The sequence below is a fragment of the Bufo gargarizans genome, chromosome 3 (genome assembly GCF_014858855.1).
Source record: "Bufo gargarizans isolate SCDJY-AF-19 chromosome 3, ASM1485885v1, whole genome shotgun sequence".
NCBI lineage: Eukaryota > Metazoa > Chordata > Amphibia > Anura > Bufonidae > Bufo > Bufo gargarizans.
Window position 1 is genome coordinate 595,865,482 of NC_058082.1, and position 27,777 is coordinate 595,893,258.

The 27,777-nt window shown below is 48.5% G+C and overlaps 1 protein-coding gene across 1 annotated transcript in view; it reads right to left on the reverse strand.

The window, feature by feature from the left end:
* LOC122930812 (interferon alpha/beta receptor 1-like) overlaps nt 1-27,777 on the reverse strand; it is a 46,427-nt gene that overhangs the window by 11,490 nt on the left and 7,160 nt on the right. The window contains exons 2-7 of the mRNA XM_044284429.1: nt 21,774-21,891; nt 19,545-19,711; nt 4,338-4,468; nt 2,942-3,095; nt 2,545-2,650; nt 836-1,008 (exon numbers count right to left, since the gene is read on the reverse strand). Of these exons, the coding sequence (XP_044140364.1) occupies nt 836-1,008; nt 2,545-2,650; nt 2,942-3,095; nt 4,338-4,468; nt 19,545-19,711; nt 21,774-21,891 (849 nt within the window). The remainder of the gene's footprint in view (nt 1-835; nt 1,009-2,544; nt 2,651-2,941; nt 3,096-4,337; nt 4,469-19,544; nt 19,712-21,773; nt 21,892-27,777) is intronic.

The following is a 27,777-nucleotide window of genomic DNA, read 5'->3' on the forward strand; positions in this document are numbered from 1 at the left end:
TGCATTGGACTCACTTGTATGCGCTGGATAACTTGCCGGGCACCCTCACTCGCAGTGCGCCTGCGTCCCTTATTCAATGCCAGCGACTATAAAAGCCGCCCAGCGCAGTGAATAATAATGAGCTGGGCGGTGCTAGGAAGCGACAGTTAGGGCGTGGTTGGGCACAAAGGTAGGAGTAAAAACGCCCCTTGGGCATAGAGAAATGTGAAAAAACGCCCCTTGGGCATAAAGAAAGGTGATTGATAGATGATTATAAAGTTGTTTTTACATGGTTTACAATGCGGACAGGGGGTACTCTTATGTGATTGGAATACACTTTAATAGACCTATGACTGCATAGGAATAACTAAATATGTTTATCGGGCCTGTCAGTGTCCCTTTAAGGCTAATAAATTAGAATTACTAATAAATAAATAAAGATATCACTAGCCACATAAGCTGGACCCACAACCTGTCCTGCACCAACCCATGATCGTTCCTTGTATTTTGGATCAGGATAATTCAGCTTATGTGAAAAAAATCACTATCTTCGGGCACTAACTCTGGTAACTACACGCCTGGTTACACCTGGAAGCGCATCGGCGCATGCACAGTCGGCATTTGCGCTACCCAGATAGCAGAGCCTCCTCAGAGCAACGTTGCAGGCATGAGATTGACAGGGCCAGGCGAGATGCCCGTCCCTGTCGACAGAGATTATCTAGCATGAGCCACGGTGATAAATCAGGTGGCGGTCTAGGCCGCCAGTCTCAGGTTATACGTCTAAAGGATTAGTAAACCTGCCCTATTTTGTCTGTGCCCTCCCATTACATTACGAGATGTTGATGACCGCACTTACTATCATAGTATGGAGAGAACTGTATAACGCTTGAGCTTTTTTCTCCTCTTTGGCTGTCATAGACAGAAGCGCGGAGGATATGGTCTCCTTTAAAAGGCAATGCTGTGCGACACCGGGTAGCGGTTATATTTTCACATCCCTTTACTTTAGTGCAGCGGCCATCATAGTTATGGCTGAAAACAAAGGGGACTGTTATTAGTTCATCATCATTCATACAAGTGGATGAGATATTCATATCAGGCGGCAGTCACACTGTGTGTCCGTGTCTAAGCTTCTGTTATCTAGCGGGTCTCAATACATACAGGTCAGGTAGGAATCTGCACCAATAATCTCTTTAAAAAAATATATATATATTAATTGGTATCCAAAGTTGGGGTCCCTCAGGGTTCAGTCCTAGGTCCTCTCCTCTTTTCTCTCTACACAGCCCCTATCGGACAGACTATCAGCAGATTTGCCTCTCGGCACCATCTCTATGCGGATGACACCCAACTATATGACATCACCCGTGCCCTACAGTGGCGGATTATAATAGGGTCGTTTGGGTCGGTAGCCCCGGGCCCGGCATCCCTGGGGGGCCCAACGCAGAGGAGGACATGGGGCAGTGTGGTAGCACCAGTGACTGTCTGTCCGCTGTTCTCTCTAAAATCTAATCCTTCAAAGACCGCATTTCTAGTGTTTCCGCCATCTACTAACCTACCTAAACCTGATATCTCCATCTCCATGTGTGGTACGACTATAATGAGGCAGCACGCCCATAGTCTTGGGGTTATGCTTGTATCAGAGCTTTCCTTTACTCCTTATACTGAATCACTCACTTGCTCGTGTCACCTGCACCTCAGGAACATCTCCAGAATCCATATTGTATTTTACTGCCTTGATCCATTCTCGATTGCTGTAACTCATTACTAATTACTAATTGTCTTCCCCTCCCCTCTCCAATCTATCCTGAACCCAGCAGCCAGGCTCATCTATCTGCCCAACCTTTAGAACAAAGCCCCCACCCTGCGCCAGCCCCTGCCCTGGCGCCTCCACCCTGCGCCAGCCCCTGCCCTGGCGCCTCCACCCTGTGCCAGCCCCTGCCCTGGCGCCTCCACCCTGCGCCAGCCCCTGCCCTGGTGCCTCCACCCTGCCCTGGCGCCTCCGCCCTGGTGCCTCCACCCTGCCCTGGCGCCTCCACCCTGCGCCAGCCCCTGCCCTGGCGCCTCCACCCTGCGCCAGCCCCTGCCCTGGCGCCTCCACCCTGCGCCAGCCCCTGCCCTGGCGCCTCCACCCTGCGCCATTCACTGCAAAGATGCCTCCATCCTGTGCCAGTCACTTCTCCTGGCGCCTCTATCCTATGCCTGCCACTACACCTGTGCCTCCACCCTGTGCCAGTAACTACACCAATGCCTCCACCCTGTGCCAGTATCTACACCAATGCCTTCACCTTGTGCCAGTACCTACACTAGTTACTCAATACCAAGCACAACCACTATGCAATGGACGGCGCTGTGCTTTGTATGCTCCAAGGAGTCCACAGCACTGGAAGAGTGTCTCACAGCCTCTTCAAACAGCTGATTGGCAGGGGTGCCCGGAGTATGACTCCCACCAGTCAGATATCCTGAGGATAGGCCATCAATATCAAAATCTCTGTGACTTAGAAACACAGAAAGATAAAAGATAAGTCTTCAATTGTTTATTACCAGGTGATGTTTTTTTTGATCACCTACCACTTTTCCACAGAAAACGTGACATTCGGAGATTGATCAAAATCCCAGTCCCACTTCAGCAGGTATCTTGAGTCCAGCGCTTCCATCCTCAGATTATTCGGCGGTGCTGGAAGAGAAGAGAAGGACTTTACTGAGAAACGTGTGGCCTTTATTAGAGGGAAACTATGGCTAGTCCCAGGTATTGACGTGGTTTTCTCATCTGTGATTTTAGGAATTGTGGCAAAACCCAAATGAAGGAGGATCTACCGCCGAGCTCCATCACCTGTCTCCAGTCTTGAATACAAGTCCCTCAGTACAAAATATTTTGGCAATGATAAAACACTACATATAAAAGGTTCCCCTCCGAGTAGTGGTACAAAAAGAAAGGCAAGTCTAGTATACAAACGGGACACGTTACCTTTAGCAGGCGCCGTGAAGCATTCTTCTGGGCTGAATGGACTAAAGGCCATTGTCAAAATGTTATATACATTAACCTTCAGGCAATACACTTGCCCCGGAGAGAGGGCATTGGGTGGAATTATATAATTGCGCACTCTGATGGATTCAGATTTCTAAAAATTAAAATAAATAATAACAATTAAGCTTTATGATAATTACATTATTGTATGAATTGTAGACATAATCCCAATACTCTAATATAGGAGAGAAATGTAAAATTGGGAATAACAGGAGCAGCAACAACAACGGCGAGTTGGATTTACATGGCGGCCCCGTTCATGGGGTGTTACATGTAGGTAACTTGAACGTCCGTTTGCTTCCTTTCTTTCATTAAAGGGGTATTCCCATGTGGGACATTGATGGCATATCGCCAGGATATGCCATCCGTGTTAGGTAGGTGCAAATCCCACCAGTTGAACGGGGCCCCCAAAGTGAAGGAGAGAACACTGAGCATGCGATGCTTTCATATCCAGCACTTGGCTATTTTCGGAACCCTCAAAGCTAGGAGCGGAGGGTGGCCACAAATGCATGGCTGCTTTCCCTTCACTTTAGAGGCCCTGTTCTGGAGATAGGAGCAGGACCTAAAAGGTGGGACCCGCACCTATCTGACACTGATAGAATATGCTTGCGACGTGCCATCAATGTCCCAGATGGGAATACACCTTCGAGTGATGGTCGATTCTCATGGATTCAGAAATAGCTCCAGTGCCGGATGCAGACGGCTCCATCTACTTTGTAGTGGACTGAGCGTGTCACTGCAGCACTGCTCCCTGTGAGGCAGTCAGTCAATCACTTAAAAATAGGTGGACAACCATATTAAAGAGCATCTGCCAGCAGTTCTGTCCCTTTGAAACTGGCTGACCTGTTACATGTGCACTTGGCAGCTGAAGGCATCTGTGTTGGTCCCATGTTCATATGTGCCCGCATTGCTGAGAAAAATGATGTTTTAATATATGCAAATGAGCCTCTAGGAGCAACGGGGGCGTTACCATTACACCTAGGGGTTCTGCTCTTTCTGCAATTGCCACGCCCGCTGCACTTTGATGGACAGGACTAGGCAGTAAAAAAAAAAAAAATTTCATCACACCTGGCCCTGTCAATCACAGTGCAGAGGGCACGGCAGTTACAATGAGAGCAGAGCATCTAGGTGTAATGGTAACGCCCCCGTTGCTCCTAGAGGCTCATTTGCATATATTAAAACATAATTATTCTCAGCAATGCGGGCACATATGAACATGGGACCAACACAGATGCCTTCAGCTGCCAAGTGCACATGTAACAGGTCAGCCAGTGTCATAGGTACAAATCTGCTGACAGATGCTCATATCAAGTACAAGACCCTGAGGGCCACTTACCTCCTCAGTGGAATCATTTCTTCTGAGACTTAAGTTATATTCTTCTTCACCTAGATTACCTGGGGTTGAAATATATAGAATAACCAACGCATCCATGGATTTCACATGGATTTCAGGTGGAGGTTCCATTCCTAAAAAAAAAAAAAACAAACAAAAAAAACATGATGGCCGATGATTTAGCATAAAGATTACAACAAACCTTATAGACAGGCACAGCGCCGTACATACGATTGTGGCTTTGCCTGGTACTGCAGAACAGTCCCATACAGTCAGGTCTATAAATATTGGGACATCGACACAATTGTAACATTTTTGGCTCTATACACCACCACAATGGATTTGAAATGAAACAAACAAGATGTGCTTTACCTGCAGACTGTCAGCTTTAATTTGAGGGCATTTACATCCAAATCAGGTGAACGGTGCAGGAAATACAACAGTTTGCATATGTGCCTCCCACTTGTTAAGGGACCAAAAGTAACGGGACAGAATAATAATCATAAATCAAACTTTCACTTTTTAATACTTGGTTGCAAATCCTTTGTAGTCAATTACAGCCTGAAGTCGGGAACGCATAGACATCACCAGACGCTGGGTTTCATCCCTGGTGATGCTCTGCCAGGCCTCTACTGCAACTGTCTTCAGTTCCCGCTTGTTCTTGGGGCATTTTCCCTTCAGTTTTGTCTTCAGCAATTGAAATGCATGCTCAATCGGACTCAGGTCCGGTGATTGACTTGGCCATTGCATAACATTCCACTTCTTTCCCTTAAAAAACTCTTTGGTTGCTTTTGCAGTATGCTTTGGGTCATTGTCCATCTGCACTGTGAAGCGCCGTCCAATGAGTTCTGAAGCATTTGGCTGAATATGAGCAGATAATATTGCCCGAAACACTTCAGAATTCACCCTGCTGCTTTTGTCAGCAGTCACATCATCAATAAATACAAGAGAACCAGTTCCATTGGCAGCCATACATGCCCACGCCATGACACTACCACCACCATGCTTCACTGATGAGGTGGTATGCTTAGGATCATGAGCAGTTCCTTTCCTTCTCCATACTCTTCTCTTCCCATCGCTCTGGTACAAGTTGATCTTGGTCTCATCTGTCCATAGGATGTTGTTCCAGAACTGTGAAGGCTTTTTTAGATGTCGTTTGGCAAACTCTAATCTGGCCTTCCTGTTTTTGAGGCTCACCAATGGTTTACATCTTGTGGTGAACCCTCTGTATTCACTCCGGTGAAGTCTTCTCTTGATTGTTGACTTTGACACACATACACCTACCTCCTGGAGAGTGATCTTGATCTGGCCAACTGTTGTGAAGGGTGTTTTCTTCACCAGGGAAAGAATTCTTCGGTCATCCACCACAGTTGTTTTCCGTGGTCTTCCCGGTCTTTTGGTGTTGCTGAGCTCACCGGTGTGTTCCTTCTATTTAAGAATGTTCCAAACAGTTGTTTTGGCCACGCCTAATGTTTTTGCTATCTCTCTGATGGGTTTGTTTTGTTTTTTCAGCCTAATGATGGCTTGCTTCACTGATAGTGACAGCTCTTTGGATCTCATCTTGAGAGTTGACAGCAACAGATTCCAAATGCAAATAGCACACTTGAAATGAACTTTGGACCTTTTACCTGCTCATTGTAATTGGGATAATTGGATTTTTTGTACTCACCGTAAAATCCTTTTCTCGTAGTAGGCATTGGGGGACACAGCACCATGGGTATATGTCCAACTACCACTAGGAGGTGACACTAGACATAAAAAAGTGTTGGCCCCTCCCCGTTGGGCTTTACCCTCTCCACAGACACTAGGCAGATCAGTTTGTACCAAAAGCAGTAGGAGAGAGAAAAAAGGCAAGGAACCAACAACTCCCGTACCGGGAAAGATCAAGAGACCAGCCCGGAGAAACGGAAGTAAAAGTAAAAACATAGGGTGGGATCTGTGTCCCCCAATGCCTACTACGAAAAAAGGATTTTACGGGGAGTACAAAAAAATCCAATTTTCTTGTGCATGGCATTGGGGGACACAGCACCATGGGACGTCCCAAAGCAGTCCCCGAGGGTGGGAAAAGAACAGCCATGCCACCTGTTGGGCATACAGGTGCGGAAGAACCATGTGACCCAACAGGAGAAAGCACGGAATAGGCAGAAAGCCACATAACCGGGAAAAAAAAAAACAAGGAAGCCACAGTGACGACTGCCAGCACCCCAGGACAAATGCCTGGGAGAACGACCCAAATGCAAGGAGAAGGCAAAGTGGAAAACCGAGCTCAGCCGAAGGCTGGAGAGAAAGTAGGACAGCATCGCGTATTGGAGCCACATAACCTCCTAATAGTCTCAGGTGAAGCACAAACACCCTGAGGCCAACCCCTGACTGGCCAGGGGCATGAAATTGAAAGGAAAAAATCCCAAAGGCGCTAAGGGAAATCGCCAACCCTTTGAAAGAAAGGGGGTTGTAAGTAAAAACCAGAAAAAGAGAAAAGATAAGACCTGCATCCCCAAACTAGGGGACGAGGAACGGGCCTCTGAAAACAAAATATCGCTGAGAAGCGCAAGACCGGAGAAACTCCGGCCAAATGAAGTATCAGGGAAAAAAGGCGACCAGATGCAGGCCCAGGAAATCTCAGCAGGGGCACACTGGAGTGAGGGGAGCCATAGCAAGGCTCACATCAGGAAAAAAGATAAGATAAGATAAGCCCTGCATCCCAAAACAGGGGACGAGGAACGAGCCTCTGAACACAAAATATCGCTGAAAAGCGCAAGACCGGAGAAACTCCGCCAAATGAAGTATTAGGGAGATGCAGGCCCAGGAAACTCAGCCGGGACACACTAGACTGAGAGACATGGGAGGAGAAGGAGAGCGCTTCCAACAGACTAAGGATGAAGGTTCTACAAACAGGAGGAAGTCCCTCCCGAAGGAGACCATAAGGTGGGAATGCAGACCGTAGCACTAAACCACTCAACACCAGGTACTTGACGTGGGAGGATGGGAAGATAGATCACAAATCCCAAGAGGTCAACAAGGCTATTGGAACCCGCAAGGGGAACAATCAGCCCAGAATATCCAAGAAAAAATGAAAAGAACCATCATATGGGAAGGAATTGGCCATGGACAACTATGAACATGGCTAGCAAACTGCATACATTGTCCTGGGGAGGGCAAGTACAGCGGCTTGGTTTGTACCCCTAAAACAACAGACACCCATATGCATAAGGATTGGCGAAGTCGCCATAAAAGAAACGGGAGTGACTACGAAATGTAGAAACCAGCTGCGACCAACATACAGAAGACTCCCAGGGGGAGAGAGTACCAGACGGGCGCAGACAATAGCAAGGTCCCAGGGGACTGCCCTCTGTTAGACAGTACAACTAAGCAGAGAATATAAGGGTACACCCGGACCCAGAAGGAACTACGGAACCCTGTCCGATGCCAGAGCAATCAGCAGAAAATTCACCTACCAGGCAGGTGTGTGGCGCTCAGTGGCTCTGTCCCTAACTCATCAGGGAGTACGTCCAGCAAGGGAGGAAATCCAGAGATGGCCAAAAAACTGCTGCAGCGGCCGGTGCAGAACAAGCTACGTACCCCAACACGGAGAAGATCCAGTGGGGATCACTGTACTCCACCAGGAATGGTCCGCCCTGTAATAGAAAACAATGCGGGTACTCCTTTATAACATGGGGAACGCGGAGTGCAGCAGACAGTAGTATTTGATAGGGATGGCAGGAGCAACCCTAGCACAAAAGCCAACAACCACCTGGCCATGGTGTAGGGAGCGTGGTTGTATGTGGACCACCCATCAGATCAGATCCGTCCTATACTGGGAACACCAGAAATAGCACTAGACCGACAAGGTGGAGGAGGGGGTTGGGCTGGCCCACCCCTGCCAGATATGGTTACTGTGACGAACTGCGACCGCCGCGGCCACAATACGTCACAGCGCCCCTAGTGGTCAATCCGCAAACAGGCCTCCCAGCCACTTTCAGCACACCGACAGTCTAACTTGAGTCCGTACAGTCGATAGGCTGAAAGCACAGGGAGTGGACCTCCGATTGACCGCAAGTAAGCGTGCGACGAACTGCGACCGGAACTACACACAGGGTAGTTTAACTGCCACCACCTCACAATTTATGGGAGCGAGGAACCCACTATCTAGATGACACAACCGAGTAGCTTTCTCTTCGGAGAGGCTAGGGTAAGTTTTTGCAGTGTTTGAAAACAGGCATATGGCTAGAGAAATGACTTGGAGGTCATTTATTATATATCTATATACAATACAAATTATCACGATGCACAGTAATTATTAACACAATAATCAAGGAAAGTATGGTCCAATAAACAAAAGGGAGAAAAGAAAGAAAATACTTAGTTTCCGCAGAAAAGATGTCCGTTGGTGAAATAGTCCGTTGCAGGGGTAAAGTCCAAGAAGCCTTTGTCCAGTGTAATAATCCGAATATGCCTACAGCCCACAGGTTCTCTGGCTGAGGCCCTCTTTAGGTGTTGTTAAAAGTGGAGAACTCCTTTAGCAGATTCTAGGTCTGTGTTATAAAGGGTCCTAGAATCAAGGCGGGGAATTGAGAGTCCGCCTGCTGGGCAGGCTGTATTCCTGAGGTGAATGTCAGTTCTGAAATATGGCATGTGCCATATCGCGGGATGTCTCCGCTGTACACAAGTAACAAGCACATATTCACATTCCCCACAAAATATGGAGTTCAGGGATACCAAATATTACTATTATAACTGGTTCTATGATGGGGTAACACCATAACTTTACCTGGGCACATCTTAGAGTTATGTTTGTCCTATGTAAACGTCCAGTGAATTCTGAGTGACACGATGATGTAATTTTTACGTCCGTAAGATGCATGGGCTCTCTTAAAAAGGTAAAAATCATATCTCAGATTCATGTTGCAGTCTGGGAAACCTTGGTGCCGGCCTGTCTGCAGCAAGCCAGCTTACAGACCCCTTATGGCAGCGACACCAAATGTCTCCCCCCCCCCAGGTGCAGTCTTCACACCTAGCTGTGATATCTCTTCAGGAAGGGAAGTTCTTTTGTCAACCTGAGGAACCCAGCTGTAATTGCGTTATCTGCTGGGCATCTATTGACTGACTTGAACAAAAGGACTATGTCGTTCTCTGGGTACAACAGAAGGACAGAAGGAGACGCTCTGAATAATCAAATTGTAGGTTCTGGGGCCTAGGGAAATAATTACTGTTTAATAAGGCAGAGTAATATTGATAATATTGGGAGGACAGTTCAATATTCTCGCGGATCATCCGTGACACCTCCCCCCGCGTCTGTGGCTAGACATCCGTCCGCAAGACGGGTGGCGTCGCCGCTAACCTGCGCTGATCGGTCTGGATCGCTGTTGCACCGGGATAAGCCATCCGCATTTTGATGTCTGCTGCCTGCCCTGTGCTGGATGGTAAAATCGTACTGCTGCAGCGACAAGCTCCAACGTAGGAGCTTCCTGTTGGACCCCGCAGTACGGTTCAGCCAACTGAGAGGATTATGGTCCGTAATGATTGTGAAGGAGCGGCCGTACAGATCGGATTGAAGCTTCTGCAGGGCCCACACAATCGCCAGACACTCCTTTTCTGTAGTTGAGTAGGAGACTTCTCGGGGAAGAAGTTTCCGGCTCAGGTACAGAAGAGGATGCTCGTCCCCTTTTCCATCCACCTGGCTTAAGACAGCGCCGAGACCGTAATCTGATGCGTCGGTTTGCACTATGAACCAACGGCTGAAATCTGGGGCTTGAAGCACAGGGGCGCTAGCTAACGCCTGCTTCAAGGCCCGGAAGGCGTTCTCACACTCAGGGGTCCACATAAACACTTTCGGGTGCTTCTTACCAGTGGCATCCGTCAGGGGCTTCGCGATGGCACTATAGGCCGGTACAAACTTCCTGTAGTAGCCCGCGGTCCCCAGGAATGCCTGAACCTGTCGCTTGATGATAGGCCGAGGCCACGCTAAGATGGCGTCAACCTTTCCCGTGTCCGGTTTCAGGGTGTTCCCTCCCACTCGGTGCCCTAAATACTGGACTTCCGTCATGCCGATCTGACACTTACTTGGCTTAACTGTCAAATTGGCTGCAGCCAGCCGTTGCAGTACCTGGGACAGATGTTTGAGGTGTTCTTCCCAGGTGGGGCTAAACACCGCAATATCGTCCAAATATGCTGCAGCGAACGGCTGCATTTCCTCCAGCAGGTCGTTCATAGCCCGCTGGAACGTGGCAGGCGCATTTTTCATTCCAAAGGGCATCGTCGTAAATTCGAAGAGCCCGAAGGGAGTGATAAAGGCCGACTTCTGCCGCGCGTCCGGGGCAAGAGGGATCTGCCAGTACCCCCGGCTCAGATCCATGATTGATAGATAGCTGGCAGCCGCCAGCTTATCTAGCATCTGATCGATGCGAGGCATGGGGTAGGCGTCCGTAGTGGTTACAGCGTTCAACTTCCGGTAGTCCACGCAGAACCGCGTTGTCTTGTCTTTCTTGGGTACCAAGACGACGGGTGCCACCCATGGACTACAGGACCGCTGAACGACCCCCAGTTCTAGCATTTCCCCCACCTCACGCTGCATGTCCGCCTGCACCTCCGGAGAGACGCGATATGCGGATTGCTTGATGGGGGGGATGTGCTCCGGTATCTAACCGGTGAGCGACCAGATTGGTCCGTCCCGGGATACCTGAGAAGGTCCGGTGGTACCGACCTAACACCTCCTGTAACTGCTCTCTCTGGGACGGGGAGAGCTGCGGGTTGACATTTATGTCCCCGTCCGTCTCCCGGGTGTCAGCCAGCAGATCTACCAGAGGGTCTGTCTCACCCTGTTCTAACCGGCTGCACACTGGGAGTACATACTGGGTTCTATCGTGGTGAGCCTTCAGCATGTTAATGTGAAAGGCCTTCTGTTTTCTACCCCCCATGTTCACCAAGTATGTCAGGGGGTTTAAACGCTTCTCTATGGTGTATGGCCCCTCCCATGCCGCCTGTAACTTATTGTGCCGTATGGGGAGAAGGGCATAGACCTTGTCTCCAGTTTCAAATGCCCGGTCTCCCGCGGTACGGTCGTACCATAGTTTCTGTTTGGCCTGGGCCTGGGCCAGATTCTCCGTTACCATGGCAGAGAGTGACTCCATTTTGTCTCTGAACTTCAGGACGTAATCCACTACAGAGACATCCGTGGGATCACCTTTGCCTTCCCACGTCTCTCGCATCAGCTGTAGTGGCCCTCGGACGTTCCTGCCATACAGGAGTTCAAACGGGGAGAACCCGGTGGACTCTTGCGGTACTTCCCTGTAGGCAAACAGCAGATGAGGCAGGTACCGTTCCCAGTCCCCACCCTGCGACTCAACGAATGTGGCCAGCATTTGCTTTAATGACGCGTTAAAGCGCTCGCAGAGGCCGTTGGTTTGCGGGTGGTATGGACTGGAGACGAGGTGCGTCATCTGGATCTTTGCCGCCAGGGCATCCATCAGTTCAGACATAAACTGGGGTCCCTGATCTGTGAGCATCTCCGCAGGGAACCCTACACGGGAAAATATGGAAATTAGCGCGTCTGCTACCTTGTCTGCCCTCAGGGAGGAGAGGGCGACCGCATCGGGGTAGCGAGTCGCGTAATCTACAAGCGTCAAGATGTACCTCTTGCCGCTGCGGCTGGGAATGGGCAGAGGTCCAATTATGTTGACTGCCACTCTGTGAAATGGCTCACTTATGATTGGCAGTGGACACAGGGGAGCCCTGCGCGGATTCCCAGCTCGTTTAACCTTCTGACAAACCGTACAGGAGCGACAATAATTGATGACATCTATCCTCATTCTAGGCAAGTAGAAATGCCCCTGAATACGGTCAAGTGTCCTGCGAATTCCTAGGTGCCCTGCCAAGGGGATGTCATGTGCGGATTTCAGCACATGCCCCCGGAAGGCACTAGGTACCACAAGCGACTTGGTACTCACGGTCATTTCGCCTTCGGTGGGTTGTATCGCCTCACTATACAACTTCCCACCTTCCCAGTACACTTTGAACCCGGCCCCATCCGCGAGGGGCTCAGCAGCCTGTCTTCTGAGACCCTCGAGGCTAGGATCGGTTTGAAGTGCGTGCTCGAAGGCCGCCTGATCCGTTTCAGCCAGCTGGCCCGTGGCGTACGAGGCCTGTGGCTGACAGTCACCCTCCCTGGGGTCAGAGGAGTGGGAGGAGACCGGAGCCTCTTCCTCCTGTTCTGAGTTCAAGTTTTGGGGGGCCCGACTCCGAGTCACAGCTAGGACAGGTATGACTTCGGAGCAAGGCAGATTAGCATTTTCAATATCACATGTAGAAATCACATTAGCAGGTACGTCATGCATATCATCAACATTAATATTGGATACATTCAACCCCCCTCCCCCAGACTTTTGCCCCCGGGTGCCAAGCACCTGGGTGGGGGCAGAGGGCGGACCCCCTCCCTGGGATCCCGAGGGGTTCGTGGCGGGTTCATAATAGGATACCAGCTTGCCTAGATCGGACCCCAGCAAAACAGGAACTGGTAGCTGGTCTAGGATACCAACTACCTTTTATTGAACACCCACCCACCAGTCGATGGAAACTCGGGCTTGGGGAATGTGAGAAAGAGTGCCCCCCACCCCAGTGAGGGTGAGGTACTTGTCTGGGATGATGTCCTTTGTGGGAAAAAGGTGCGGACGCACCAGGGTGACATCGGCTCCCGTGTCCCGGAAACCGGTGACTAGCTGGTCATTCACTGTAACAAGCTGGTGATTGCTGGTGATGGGGTGAAACTCCTCCCCACCGGCGAACAAAACAGTTGAAGATGATGGTTCACGCTGGGATGCGCTGGCTGGCTGTGTCTGTCATGGGCGAGGTACAGGTGGTTCAGATGCTGGCTGTGGCTGTCTCCGCTCAGGACAGTTGAATTTCATATGTCCAGGCTTGCGGCAGTAGTGACAGGTGATTCCATTAGGTGCCCCAGGTCTGGAAGCAGTAGCTGCACTTGGTGGTCTCTGTGGTGGACGGCCCACAGAGGCAGGGGGGTCTGCCCGGACATTGGGCGGACCTCCTCTCCAGGGAGATGGCGCAGATTTACGCAGATCGGGCACTCGGGTTGTTACAAAAGTCTCAGCTAAGTCTGCAGCAGCGGTTGCTGACGCAGGCTTCCGTTCTAGCACGAATTGTCTCACATCCGCAGGGCAAATACAAAGAAGCTGGTCTAGCACCATCAAGTCCTCTAGGATGTCATAAGACCCTTTTGTTAGGCCTAAAGTCCACTGCCGGAATGTAGTGCGTAAGCTGCTGACCACATCCGGATAAGAGTCAGTACGATCCTTTTGTAAGGACCTAAACCTTTTCCGATAGACTTCAGGGGTCAGCTGGTATTTAGCAATGATAGCGTCTTTTATGGCGGAATAATCTTCATCCTGCTCCATGGATAACTCCGCAAACGCGTCCAGCGCTTTGTAGCGCAACAGGGGTGTCAGGTGTCTGGCCCACTGCTCTTGGGGCAGACGATACTGACGGCAGGCTTTCTCAAAGGATCGCAAAAACAAGTCTATGTCAGTGTCCTTTTCAATGGGAGCAAATTTAAATTTTGCACTCACGTGTGATGCTGCTCCTTCCGCAGGAGAGTTGGGTGATGAGCTTCGGCTGGGTTGATGTATTCTGGCCATGCTCAGTTCATGCCGACGTTGGCTTTCTGCAGCAGCGGCCTCCCTCTCAGCTCGGCGTTCTTCGCGCTCCGCCATGTACTGCAGGTACTTTACCGGGTCAGTGTCCATTAGTTTTTGGAGGGCCTGCTGCATCATAGGGTCCGTACAAATAGATAGTCCGGTACTGGCCGCTTCCGGGCGAGTACTTAAAGAAAAATTAGGATCCGTACTGAAATACTGCGCTGGGGGGCCAACAGGGCCCGCAGGATGTTCCTCCTCCGAGTAGTCAGGATTCTCAGTCTCCGGTTCCTCAGGACTTGAGTCAGATGGGCCGGTGTCTCCCGCAGTAGACACATCCAACAGCCGCAGTTGTTGGTTATCCCATCGGAACAAGTCTTTTATCAGGTCGGTCTTCGTCTTGCGACCGACTTCAATGCCCCGTTCTTGGCACAGATTTTCCAGATCTGCCAAAGCCATTTCCTTGTATTCCCCGGACATTTTCACACCAAATAAAAGATAGATAAAGAAAACAAGATTTCGGGGAGGGTACTGGACTACACAGTCTCTCTGTACACACAGATAAATGTATTGCACTCAGCCACACCACCACCAAATTGGTTTGGTTCTGACAGAGGTAAATTAGTTAATCTCTGTTCAGATGTTCTAAACACATGCAAAAAAGAATCCCAGTAGCTGCCTACCAATATGTGACGAACTGCGACCGCCGCGGCCACAATATGTCACGAAACCGTCACAGCGCCCCTAGTGGTCAATCCGCAAACAGGCCTCCCAGCCACTTTCAGCACACCGACAGTCTAACTTGAGTCCGTACAGTCGATAGGCTGAAAGCACAGGGAGTGGACCTCCGATTGACCGCAAGTAAGCGTGCGACGAACTGCGACCGGAACTACACACAGGGTAGTTTAACTGCCACCACCTCACAATTTATGGGAGCAAGGACCCCACTATCTAGATAACACAACCGAGTAGCTTTCTCTTCGGAGAGGCTAGGGTAAGTTTTTGCAGTGTTTGAAAACAGGCATATGGCTAGAGAAATGACTTGGAGGTCATTTATTATATATCTATATACAATACAAATTATCACGATGCACAGTAATTATTAAACACAATAATCAAGGAAAGTATAGTCCAATAAACAAAAAGAGAGAAAAGAAAGAAAATACTTAGTTTCCGCAGAAAAGATGTCTGTTGGTGAAATAGTCCGTTGCAGGGGTAAAGTCCAAGAAACCTTTGTCCAGTGTAATAATCCGAATATGCCTACAGCCCACAGGTTCTCTGGCTGAGGCCCTCTTTAGGTGTTGTTAAAAGTGGAGAACTCCTTTAGCAGATTCTAGGTCTGTGTTATAAAGGGTCCTAGAATCAAGGCGGGGAATTGAGAGTCCGCCTGCTGGGCAGGCTGTATTCCTGAGGTGAATGTCAGTTCTGAAATATGGCATGTGCCATATCGCGGGATGTCTCCGCTGTACACAAGTAACAAGCACATATTCACATTCCCCACAAAATATGGAGTTCAGGGATACCAAATATTACTATTATAACTGGTTCTATGATGGGGTAACACCATAACTTTACCTGGGCACATCTTAGAGTTATGTTTGTCCTATGTAAACGTCCAGTGAATTCTGAGTGACACGATGATGTAATTTTTACGTCCGTAAGATGCATGGGCTCTCTTAAAAAGGTAAAAATCATATCTCAGATTCATGTTGCAGTCTGGGAAACCTTGGTGCCGGCCTGTCTGCAGCAAGCCAGCTTACAGACCCCTTATGGCAGCGACACCAAATGTCTCCCCCCCCCAGGTGCAGTCTTCACACCTAGCTGTGATATCTCTTCAGGAAGGGAAGTTCTTTTGTCAACCTGAGGAAGCCAGCTGTAATTGCGTTATCTGCTGGGCATCTATTGACTGACTTGAACAAAAGGACTATGTTGTTCTCTGGGTACAACAGAAGGACAGAAGGAGACGCTCTGAATAATCAAATTGTAGGTTCTGGGGCCTAGGGAAATAATTACTGTTTAATAAGGCAGAGTAATATTGATAATATTGGGAGGACAGTTCAATATTCTCACGGATCATCCGTGACAGTTACCATGTACATGCTGAAACAGGATGGCCGTTGTGGACAGTGCCTTGAGAAGTACAAGGAGCATGACAGTAACGGAGTGGCAGATGTCTGGAAAAAACAAAAAGGGAAGTAACCAACATCCGCAGCACAGATTCGAGCCCGGGGAAGGAAGCACCCAGTAATACAGAAACTGTATGGGCCACAGATTGCACCATAGGGCCCAGCATGTGGGTACTAAAAATACATGCCTAAAACCGAGGTAAAGTGGCTGCATGTTGCACTCTAAGGAGAGTGGAAACAAAGCCACAGCATCTGGGAATGCGACTGCATTTGGAGGGAGCAGGTCCTCAACCTGTAAGGTAGAAATACGTCTGTGTAGTGTAGAGATACGACCAGAGAGGTGCAATGGTAAGGCATCTGGAGATGGTAGAGGTACTAGATTTAAGATTAGAGCGATGTGGCTGCATGGAGCACCCTAGGACCAGAGAAGTGCAACGGCTGCCCTTAGCAAAGGTACCTATATTCCGCTCGGGAAGGGGAAAATAGGGCCGCACAGTACCACAAAGAACGACAGGTGCACACCACAATTAAGTAAGTGCAATGGCAACTGAAGGAGGCCCTCTATTCCACCAGAAAAGAGGGTAACAGGGCCGCATAGTACACCATAGAGTCAGACGGATGTAACGGCTGCAGCATCAGAGACGGTGCAGGAACTCTACCTAAGAAGGGAGGAAGGTGGCTGTTTGGTGCACACTATGATGAGGTAGGTACAGTGACCACGGCAATACAAGATGGCCTCAATATCTTGTCCGGTAAGGGAGAGATAGTGCCGCAAGGTACACCATAAGGCCAGACGGGAGTAACGGCAACAGCCTCTAGAGACAGAGAAGGTACTCTACCATGAAGGGAACAAGGCGGCAGCCTGGTGCCCACTAGAACCAAACAGAGGCAATTGCAACAGCAATTGAGAGTGGCCTCTATATCTCGCCGGAAAGGGAGAAATAGTGCCGCACGGAACACAATAGAGCCCGCCAGGGATACTGGATACAGCATCAGGAAATGGTGTAGGTACTCTACCTGTTAAGGGAGCAAGGTGGCTGGAAACAGACAGCTGTAATTGCTATGGCAATTGAAGGCGGCCTGTATATCTCGCCCGGAAGGGGGAAATAGTGCCGCATGGAACACCATAGACTCCATAGAGCCAGTCAGGAGAAATGGCTACAGCATCTGGAGTAGGTGTAGGAACTCTACCAATGAAAGTAACAAGGCGGCTGGAAACAGACAGATGTAATCGCCACGGCATAGAAGCTGGCCTGTATTCTCTTGTACAGGCACTACAAAAGAACCTTTAGAGGCCGAGAAGGGTTGCCAACCCTACAAGTGGCGTCTGTCTGAATTATCAGCTAGCCCAGAACATAGCCCCTGGATAGGGGAACCAGGAAGGTCTGTCGTGTACAGCCTACGAGGGCGTACGTACCAGAGATACCATTGTTAAGCACAGTGACAGCTGCCCTACCTGTGCGGTAATTACCTGTGCAGGCAGGAGAGCGCCATACGAAAGTCCACTAGAGGGGTACCAAACCTGGGTAGGGTAGGTACCACCATGCAGGCGACCACATAGAAACCTCCGTAGACAATGGACGCACGTGAAATACGTGGCGATCCGATAGAGAGGCTGGGAGAGGAGAACACCATAGAGCAGCAGGGCTGTCCTATCTGTCCCCGGATGTCACGTCCCCCAAGAGGTGCTGCAGCAGCTATAGAGCAGGTGGCAGGGCTGCAGGAGAATGCAGCAATAGAGAGGGGAGGGAGGGAAAAGAGCCTGCGGAGAAATTCAGCCAGAGACTGCCTACCAAACCCCAGTAACTGTGCAGCGCACCCCAAGCAGGAGACCAGAAGATGGCGACCGGAGAGAGCAGGAGCCGACAGCCGGAGGAAGAAGCGCCCCTCTGAGAGAGAGGGAACCTGGGGCTGGATTGGCAGGCAGGAGAGGCCCCTCCCAGGCTCCCTCCCCGGAGGGGAGGGGACGGAGTAAGCCCGGGAAGGGAGAAAGTGGGCGGGGAGTTGCGGCCTAGTAGGCCCGAAAAGCCGGGGACTAAATTAGTGGAGCGAGGCCGGACGAATGGCCGTGATCACGATAGTGCCCCAGAGCAGCCGCGACGAACGGGGGCCAGGTGGGGGAGAGAACAGAAGAAGCGACCCCCAGAGAGTGAAAAACTGAAGGCCAGGGGGCTTCTGGGGCCAGGATACAGCTGAGAGATAAAAGTGTCTGTTGGGGCCTGAACCCACAACCTGCTGTATCAGAGGCAAGGCATTTTCCCACACAGCAATGGAGCTGTATTAGGTATGCGGGAAGGGAGGAGAGGAGGGAAGGTGCCCAGGCCCGGGAAGGAGGGTGGGAGACCCTAATCTAACATACTCACCCTCAGACGTCTTCAGGCGCAGCAGTAACCACCCCCTCGGCGGACTCAACACGGGAACCGTGGGAGTGCCGGAATTCCACTGCGGAAGCAGATTTGGGGACTGGGTGGCTGCCAGGTACCCGAGTACGCGCCCGCAGGGGGGCAACTAAAGTGGAACACGATGGAGCCACCCCTGCCGCAGGCCGGAACCTGCAGAGAAGAGAAGAAAAAATAAAAGAAAAAATAAAAGAAAAAAGTAGCAGGACGACCTGCACAAAAAAGCAGGCCAGGTCTGCCTCCTATGGACACTAGAACAAGACTGATCTGCCTAGTGTCTGTGGAGAGGGTATAGCCCAACGGGGAGGAGCCAACACTTTTTTATGTCTAGTGTCGCCTCCTAGTGGTAGTTGGACATATACCCATGGTGCTGTGTCCCCCAATGCCATGCACGAGAAAATGAGGGTATAACACACCTGGCCATGGAACAGCTGAGAAGCCAATTGTCCCATTACTTTTGGTCACTTAACAAGTGGGAGGCACAGATGCAAACTGTGGTAATTCCTGCACCGTTCACCTGATTTGGATGTAAATAACCTCAAATTAAAGCTGACAGTCTGCAGGTAAAGCACGTCTTGTTTGTTTCATTTTAAATCCATTGTAGTGGTGTATAGAGCCAAAAATGTTACAAATTGTGTCAATGTCCCAATATTTATGGACCTGACTGTAGCTATATCTCTCTACAGACAGTGGAGAAACGAGGGGGGAAGGGGCATTACATATCATACATATCTCTTGGGCTATATGTGAGGGACTACTTTCTATGCAGGTAATGAACAGATTAACAAGAACTAATTGCAATTCATACTGGGAGGTGCTGCTGCCCACCCACAGAAAGGGAAGAAAAAGTCCTTCAAATGTATGAGTAAAAAAAGAAAACGTTTTATATTGATGGGATAGCCCCTTTAATACCATAGATTCTACAGGAAGAGCAGCTCAGGAGCACAAACTGCTGCTCATTTATAACTGTGTAGACTATGACAATGGGAACAGAACATCTCATGTACAGAAAGAAGAGCGAGATTTAGAAGGTGATCTACTCACTACAGTTGGGATCAAAGTCTTTTGAGTTAGTCAGGTTTTCTCCAGGTGCTGTAGCCGAGATCAGTAGAGTATAATTATGACTGTAATCAAGTAGATCGGGGGGGATCTTGCAGAAGCAATCTTCAGTGATCACACATTCCTGTGATTCGTTGTCTGGCGCTCCCACCCTTAACAACAAAGTAAAAATGAATTAAATAAGGACCAAAATGAATTTACAATGTCCTGTCCCCCCTGTGGACCACAAGTGCGATATCCAGTCTGTGATCACGTGCACTGCTGCAGCCATTCACTGGCATCAGTGGTGACGTCTCTGAACAGCATACGACCACAGAGGCTCAGTCAATGACTGCATGGGTGGACGTGGTCACAGAAGGGACAGCCAAGTTCTAGCCCACAGGGGACGGGACCCTCAGTGCTGGGAAGGAACACGAGTGAACAGGTGAGTGGCTTTCATTTTTATTTTAAATGCATTGCGCCCTTCTTTCATTTTACCATGGGGGTTGGAGAACCTCTGTACCTACAGATGACCCATTCTTAGGATGACAGGTCACCCATAGTTATATCCTAAGGGCGTGCTCTCCCGGCTTAATTTTCACCGTGGCAAATCCACGTCCCATTGTTTTTCATTTTTTTCCCACGTGGATTTAAAACCACATCGAGAATGGACTCAGCCATTCCCAACATGGATTATGCTTGGAAACCGCAAGATTAGTCCCTCTGAATGGGGCACGTATTTTAAGCAGTCACCATTGATACATAGAGGGGAAGGAAGTCCTGAAGGTGGAACCCCATATACGATGTCCTAACATCCGGATAGGAACTAAAGTCAGGAGCTGTCCAGTTGGGACAAAAAGGGCTCTGACATAATCCTTAACTGATTTAAAGCGAACGTCTCCAGGATTATCCTGGAAAAGATAATGAGGACTTAACCTCGGGATAGGTCATCATTATCACATCAGCGGGGGTTCGACTTCGGCACCCCCACCCATCAGTTGTTTCAGGGAGTTGCTGCGCTCAACGAAGCTCTGTTGAGCACAATGGGATCTGGGCAGCTTTCCAAGCACAGCGCCGTACATCATATAGTGGCAATGCTTGGTACTGCAGTTCAGCCCCATTGATGGAGCCCCCTTAAATGGGGGCTGAGCAGGAGCGAGGCCACGTGACCGACGTACAGTGACATCACTGATCTAGGAAGAGGCTGCAGCGCCCATTCCCTTCTAACAGCTGATTGATGGGAGTCCCAGGGTGTTATATCCCTGCGGATCTGATATCGAGGATAGATCAACATATTTTCCCAAATAACTAAAAAATAAGGGCTATTAGAAATGCTCCAGAATCTTGGTTTATATTGAGCCAGATTTCTAAAGAAGGGAATGTACGGCAGCTTTTTTTTTGCCTTGGCTGACAAAGGCAGGGATAAGAAGCGTGGCTTAGAGGTAGAGGTGGCGTGGCTTTACATGTACCAAAATTCAGGGGCATGGTTCTGGCATAAAGTTAGCCAACTAATAAGTAGTGAAAACATATAGTAAAAATTATCCAAACTGGTGTAAAGGAAAACAGGTTTAGTTGCCCATAGCAACCAATCAGATTCCACCTTTCATTTTGCAAAGGAGCTCTGTAAAATGAAAGGTGAAATCTGATTGGTTGCTATGGGCAACTAAACCTGTTTTCCTTTACACCCATTTCTATAAATCTACCCCCTTAGACTAGACAGGATGAAGACACGCCAGATAAAACAGGAAGTGTCAGCGGATGGTGTCTGCTCTAGGGGCCAGTGTGAAAACTGCAAGAGTTCGAGATTTTTTATTTTAATTTTTTGTGGATTTTTCTATAGATGCTTCAAAGAAATCTGACCCAGACAAGGAGGTGCAAAACCTCCAAAACGCTGATGTCTACACTTGGCTGCTACCCCTAGTCATGTCTCCACACCCTATGATGGGTCATAGACGGCCTTACAGGAAAGCTACCTATGGGTGGCACCACAAAAAGTTTCATCCTTCTACAGGAGGACCTACCGCATTTTGCATGAATTTTTTTGTGGATAAAATTTGAGAACACTAGGTCAGATTTCATCAAGTGTAACACGACTGTAAAGAAAAAATGGCGCACACACCGTCTAATTCACGTAGCCCCTCCCACAACACAAAAGAAGGGGTGGCTTAAAAAAAAAAAAGTCACCATTGTTTTCACCCCCAGACTATAACAGATATAACAGGGATGACAACATACTTCTTATAAACAGCTGTAAAGGCGACGTCGTCCTCTTCCAGACAATGGTCATCCCAGGACCACGTTGCTGAAAAGCCGTCAACAGATTTTGTGATGCGAATGGTGATTGTTCCCGGATCTGCAAAATAATAAGGGTAATGATTTTTTATTTTTATTTTACTCCCTTTCTGATTATTTTATGCATCTTCCTGACCCCCGTGGTATACATATTACAATGGTTCCCACCACTGTTGATTCGAATCTGTTTGTGAAGGAGCGCGAAAATATACGTCACATTCCATAAATGTCCAAAAGGTACAAGTCCCACCTATGGGACCCGCTCCTATCACAATACAGGGGCCCCAAGGTGAATGGACAGGACACCGCAAATGTTTGGCTTTCTCCATTCACTGCTATGGGACTACTGAAAATAGCCAAGCGCTGGATACGCTATTTGTAGAAATTCCATGGCGGTGGCCGCGAATGTGCAGTGTGCTCTTCATGGACGTCAAGGCCCCGTTCCTGAGATAACTCTAGGTCCTGTCAATAAGTCATAAATGTCCGGATGGGAATACCCCTTTAAAAGGGGTTGTCTCATTTCACACTTTGATGGCACAGGATATCTCCCCCCTCAGGGTCCCGCACCTATCTCTAGAACGAAGTGAAGGAGTGCACTGCGCATGCGCTCTCTATTCACCGTTATGGAAGTTCTTAAAAACAGCCCAGCGAGCATGCTCGGCTATTTTCGGAAGTCCCATAGCAGGGAATGTAGAGCGTGTTTACGGCCACTGCTCGTCTATGGGACTGCCAGACACAGCTGAGCCAGCACTCAGCTATTTTTGGAACTCCTAGAGTGGTGAATGCAGGGTGGCCGTGCATGCGCGGTGGACTTTCCTTCACATTGGGGGACCCGCACCTATCTAATTTTGTTGGTGTATCCTAGTGAGAGGCCACAACCCCTTTAACCTTAGCTCCACTGTAGCAGAGTCCTCCGATACTGCGTCTGAGAATCCGGAACAGGACGCAGAGTATGGAATAGATCTGGCCAAGGCAAGAAACCGCTGAAGAGACAGGAAACACAATCGCAGGACATCGTTATCCGTACCGCCACAGGAAGTAGACGAGTTATCGGTTTGTCTGTCTTTCAGCTAAAATACTGTCAGAGGATCAAATCTCGGTCTTAGGGCTCATGCACGTAAACACATTTGCTGTGTCCCTTCATTTTTTTTTTTTTTGGAAGACCGTATACGGAACCATTCATTTCAATGGGTCCGCCAAAAAAACAAAAGTTACTCCATGTACATTCCATTTCTGTGTGTCCATTCTTCAAAAGAATAGAACATGTCCTATTATTGCCCGCATTACGGACAAGGATAGGACTGTTCTATTAAGGGCCAGCTGTTCTGCTCCGCAAAATACGGAATGTACATGGACGTCATCCGCATTTTTTTTTGTGGATCCGTTTTTTGCAGACCGCAAAATACATACGGTCCTGTGCATGAGCCCTTATCAAGGTCCTCATGCACATAACCGCATCCATGTGCTTTGAAGTCCACGGACGGCACAAGGACCGCATCCGTATTTTGCGGATCTGTGGTTTGCGGACCGCAAAATGGATATGGTTGTGTACGTAAGGCCTAAGGGATAGGGAATAAGTGTCTGACTGCTGGGGGCCCCTGCCAATCACGGGGGCCTGTGCTCAGCATTTGAATGGAGCAGTAGACACAAAGCATGTCCGCTGTGCCATACAACACTATGGGGGGGCCTCTCATTTCAAATGGGGGAGTATGGGCCTCCGTTCTCATGATCAGCAGAGGCCTCAGCAGCCAGATCCCCCGACGATCAGACTAAGATGTCTCAATAGGACAACCCCTTTAAGGCCGTGCCAAAAGATACCATATACACTACACAGCAGGAGAGGAACTAAACCACTTTTGTGGTTTACCTGGCAGCTCCTGTCATGTTCAGTACGTCGGCTGCACGAGCAGCTATGTAACAGCGCACACTCGTCGCCGTTTATCTGCCATTACTAACCACTGACTCTAAAAAACATGATACCAGTAAAGTGTGCGCAGGTTCAGGCTGGAGATATTACCCTTCTCTCTAATATGCTTGTTAGCGGAAGGGACCACAGCCACAAACTTCTGAACAGGAAAGCATTTGGGACGTTTCCGCTCAGAATAGTGTTAAATCGCATGAAAGAGGTTGTCTGCATAAAAAAATAAAATTATATATATATATATATATATTTTATAAATAAATCGCTAAATGGCAGCCAAGGGGTAAAAATAATAGCTATAATTACTGGTTCAAACACGCTGGAGCCCCTCTTGTCAGGTCCTTAACCCGAAAAAGCTTATAAAAAGTTATTCTATGCATTATGGGTAAGGATCCGTCCGATTTACGTTATGCAGGAGAGGAAGGATCTGTTATGCAGGCCGTAGACTTCTATTATGACGGAATGAGTAACGGAATTCCTCTAAAGGCATTCAGTCATGGTCCGTGGTAACGGAATACATAACGCAATTCAGTAAATACCAAAACATGAACCCGCACACGAACTTCAAAATATGAAATTCGCTCATCCCTAATTATGGGGAGGGGGAACTGTATCATTGTAAAAAAAAAAAAAAAAAAAAAGGGAGCAAATTTGGCCTCTCACTATTGTGTAAAAACAAAAAAAAAAAAGTGACATTTTTGTGTTTTTACTCTCTCACTGCACAGTGCAAGGGGTTAGCGATGTTAATTAGGGCTCATGCACACAGCCGTTGTTTGGGTCACCAGAGCAGCATTTTTTGCGGACAGTGCAATGTTCTGTGACCCCCCCCAAAAAATTGAACATGTCTTATTCTTGTCCGTTTTGCAGACAAGAATAGGCATTTCTAGCATGGGCTGCCCATTCCATTCCAAAAATTGCAGAACACACACGGCCAGCATCCATGTTTTGCGCACCGCAAAACATGATGCGGTCGTGTGCATGAGCCCTTAGGCACTCAACAGACTTATCAAATGACTTTTTTATTAATTATTTTTTTTAAACAAAGATGGGGGAAAAAAAAAAAAAAACAACCCACAACAGTGCGGTTTGCCAGGAGAAGCCAGGCAAAGTCTACTAGGGCTGCAACGATTAATCGATGTAATCGATTATATTCGATAACTGGATTCGTTGTCGACGAATCCAGTTATCGAATAATCGCCGATTCGTTGCTATGCGGGCGGGCGGTCGCTGCATCTTTATTTTACCTTTTTACAATGACGCTCCTGTAACAGCCAGGCAGAGCGGACGGCGGCGTAACGTCACTCACTCACGTGACGCACCTGCTCCGCCTCCTTCATTCATGAGGTGGGCGGAGCAGGTGCGTCACGTGAGTGAGTGACGTTCCGCCGCCGTCCGCTCTGCCTGGCTGTTACAGGAGCGTCGTTGTAAAAAGGTAAAATAAAGATGCAGACGTGATTAGTCCGACTTTATAAGCATCGGGGCCGGGGCTGTTATGGGGAGGGGGGAGGATCTGTCTATGGCACTGCTATGGGGAGGGGGGTCTGTGTATAGCACTGCTATGGGGAGGGGGGAGGATCTGTCTATGGCACTGCTATGGGGAGGGGGGTCTGTGTATAGCACTGCTATGGGGAGGGGGGAGGATCTGTCTATGGCACTGCTATGGGGAGGGGGGGTCTGTGTATAGCACTGCTATGGGAAGGGGGATCTGTGCACTGTTATGAGGAAAGGGATCTGTGCACTGTTATGCACATATCCCCCTCTCCATAACAGCGCCACCCACAGATCCCCCTCTCCATAACTGCGCCGCCCACAGATCCCCCTCTCCATAACTACGCCGTCCACAGATCCCCCCTCTCCATAACTACGCCGCCCACAGATCCCCCATAATAGTGTCGTCCACAGATCCCCTATAATAGTGTCGTCCACAGATCCCCCATAATAGTGTCGTCCACAATTTGTTTTAATATGGCCTTTGAACATATTTTTTCAAGTAAGATCATATAAACCTCTGTTTTGTAATTTTGTCGTTTTTGCCGATTAATCGTAGAAATTAATCGGCAACTAATCGATTATTCAAATAATAGTTAGCTGCAGCCCTAAAGTCTACTAGCGGCAGTCACTGGCTGCACCATTTTAACGCAAAGTTATGAGGCCGTTCGCTGCTACAGATGAGAGTGGCTTGGCCATGCACAGCCAGTCGGACTGCACCCTTACTCCAGTATGAGGGTGGCATCCAAAAGACAGGAGTCACAGCTGTAGAGAAAAGTTTAAAAATGTGCAAAATGTATCAACGGGCGGCTTTTGAAAAATTTGGCACAAGTTCTAGCAAAGCACCCTGAATGCAAAATGGAATTTAAAAATCCAACCCAAACACGCAACAACAAAAAAATAACTTTTCGTCTGCTACTGGGCAAAAACCATTTGTCCTATACTAAATCGAGTGTGCGAAATACAAATCTGAAGTCAGAATTGTTGTAACACGTCACAAAATGTAGCTCTGCATAAGTAATAAGTACGCCTGACTGAGTGAAGCACTTGGATTTTACTCCAACAATTACCTGATCTACATCAGTTTGCGTAGTAAACAGTGCATGAAAATGTAATGGAATAACAAAATTTCAGAAAGTCTCGTTTTTCAGTTTAAATGTCTTACTTGAGCACGGCCCAGTACGGTTACTGCTTCAGGCATCTGCTTTTGCGTTTGTGAACGGTCACATTTTCCCGTTGCAATAACCAGCAGTAGTCCCCCATCATGTTGGGATTCCAGCGGCCTTGATGCCTGTTCTCCATTGTAGAAATATCTTTATGGAACCGCTCTCCAGGTTCGTCACTTACGTGTCCCAAATTGGGTGGAAAAAAGTCAAGATGGGAATGTAAGAAATGCACATTCAATGACATTCGGCAGCCGAGTTGTTCATGTGCTGTAGGCTTGTTGTCTACCAATTCAGCATAGTTTGCAGCTCGTCTGTTCCCAAGGAAGTTCTGCACTACGAGCACAAATGCATCCCATGCTACAAGGTCCAGAGGGTTGAGTTTTGTTCTGAATGGGTCATCATGCATTAGTTTGTTGATTTCGGGGCCAATAAAAATCCTGGCCTTTATTTTGGCATCAGTTTTCCGTGTGCTAAACTTCTCCTTCAAATACTGGAAACCATTTCTATCACGATCAAGTGCAATTACAACATTTTTTATTAAACTGAGTTTAATGTGAAGAGGTGGAAGATGAACTTGAAGTGGATCGACCAGTGATTTGTGTTGTACATTGTACTGACCCACTGTGTGCCCGACTCTGAGAGGCCACTGTCTCATTATGTAATGATTGTTGTCATCACGACTGTTCCATAGGCACAAGAAAAACATATGCTTTGTGTACCCTAACGGTAGGCCAAGCAGCAGTGCTACCACTTTCAGGTCAGCACAAATTTTCAATTTTTGTTCTGAGTATTTGATCATTTCCGAAATTAACTCCATTGATGCATGGGTCTCTTTCACTCCAACCGCATGAGCCAATGGAACAGATGGTTTTTCGTTACCATTGTGCAACAAGACAGCTTTCAAACGTGTTTTGCTAGAGTCTATGAATAGCCTCCATTCATCGGAAGAAACATGTGCATCATGCAACTCCATCATAAGACCATTTACATCAGTACAGAAACAGACATCGCTTTCCATTGCATAGTACGCAGCTAACTTGGTGTGTGGATGACGAATATGTGAAGTTGTGGTGCCTCATTGTAGCAAATTCCATTCCTGAAGTCTAGAGGCTAGCAGTTCTGACTTTTCTTTAGATAATGACAGTTCTCCAGGGCTCCAGATGGCGACCAAAATGGTCGCCAATGCGACTTAGAATATACAAATGGCGACAAGACTTTTTAGTTATGTCGCCATTTGCGACTAGACCCTCCGCGGCAGCTCTGCAGTAGAACAGCAGCGGGCACAGGAGCTGATAGTTCTCTGCCCCGCTGCCGATGTTCTCCTCAGTCTCAGTCAGCTCGGTCACAGCACACAGAGCCGCTGGCAGCAGGG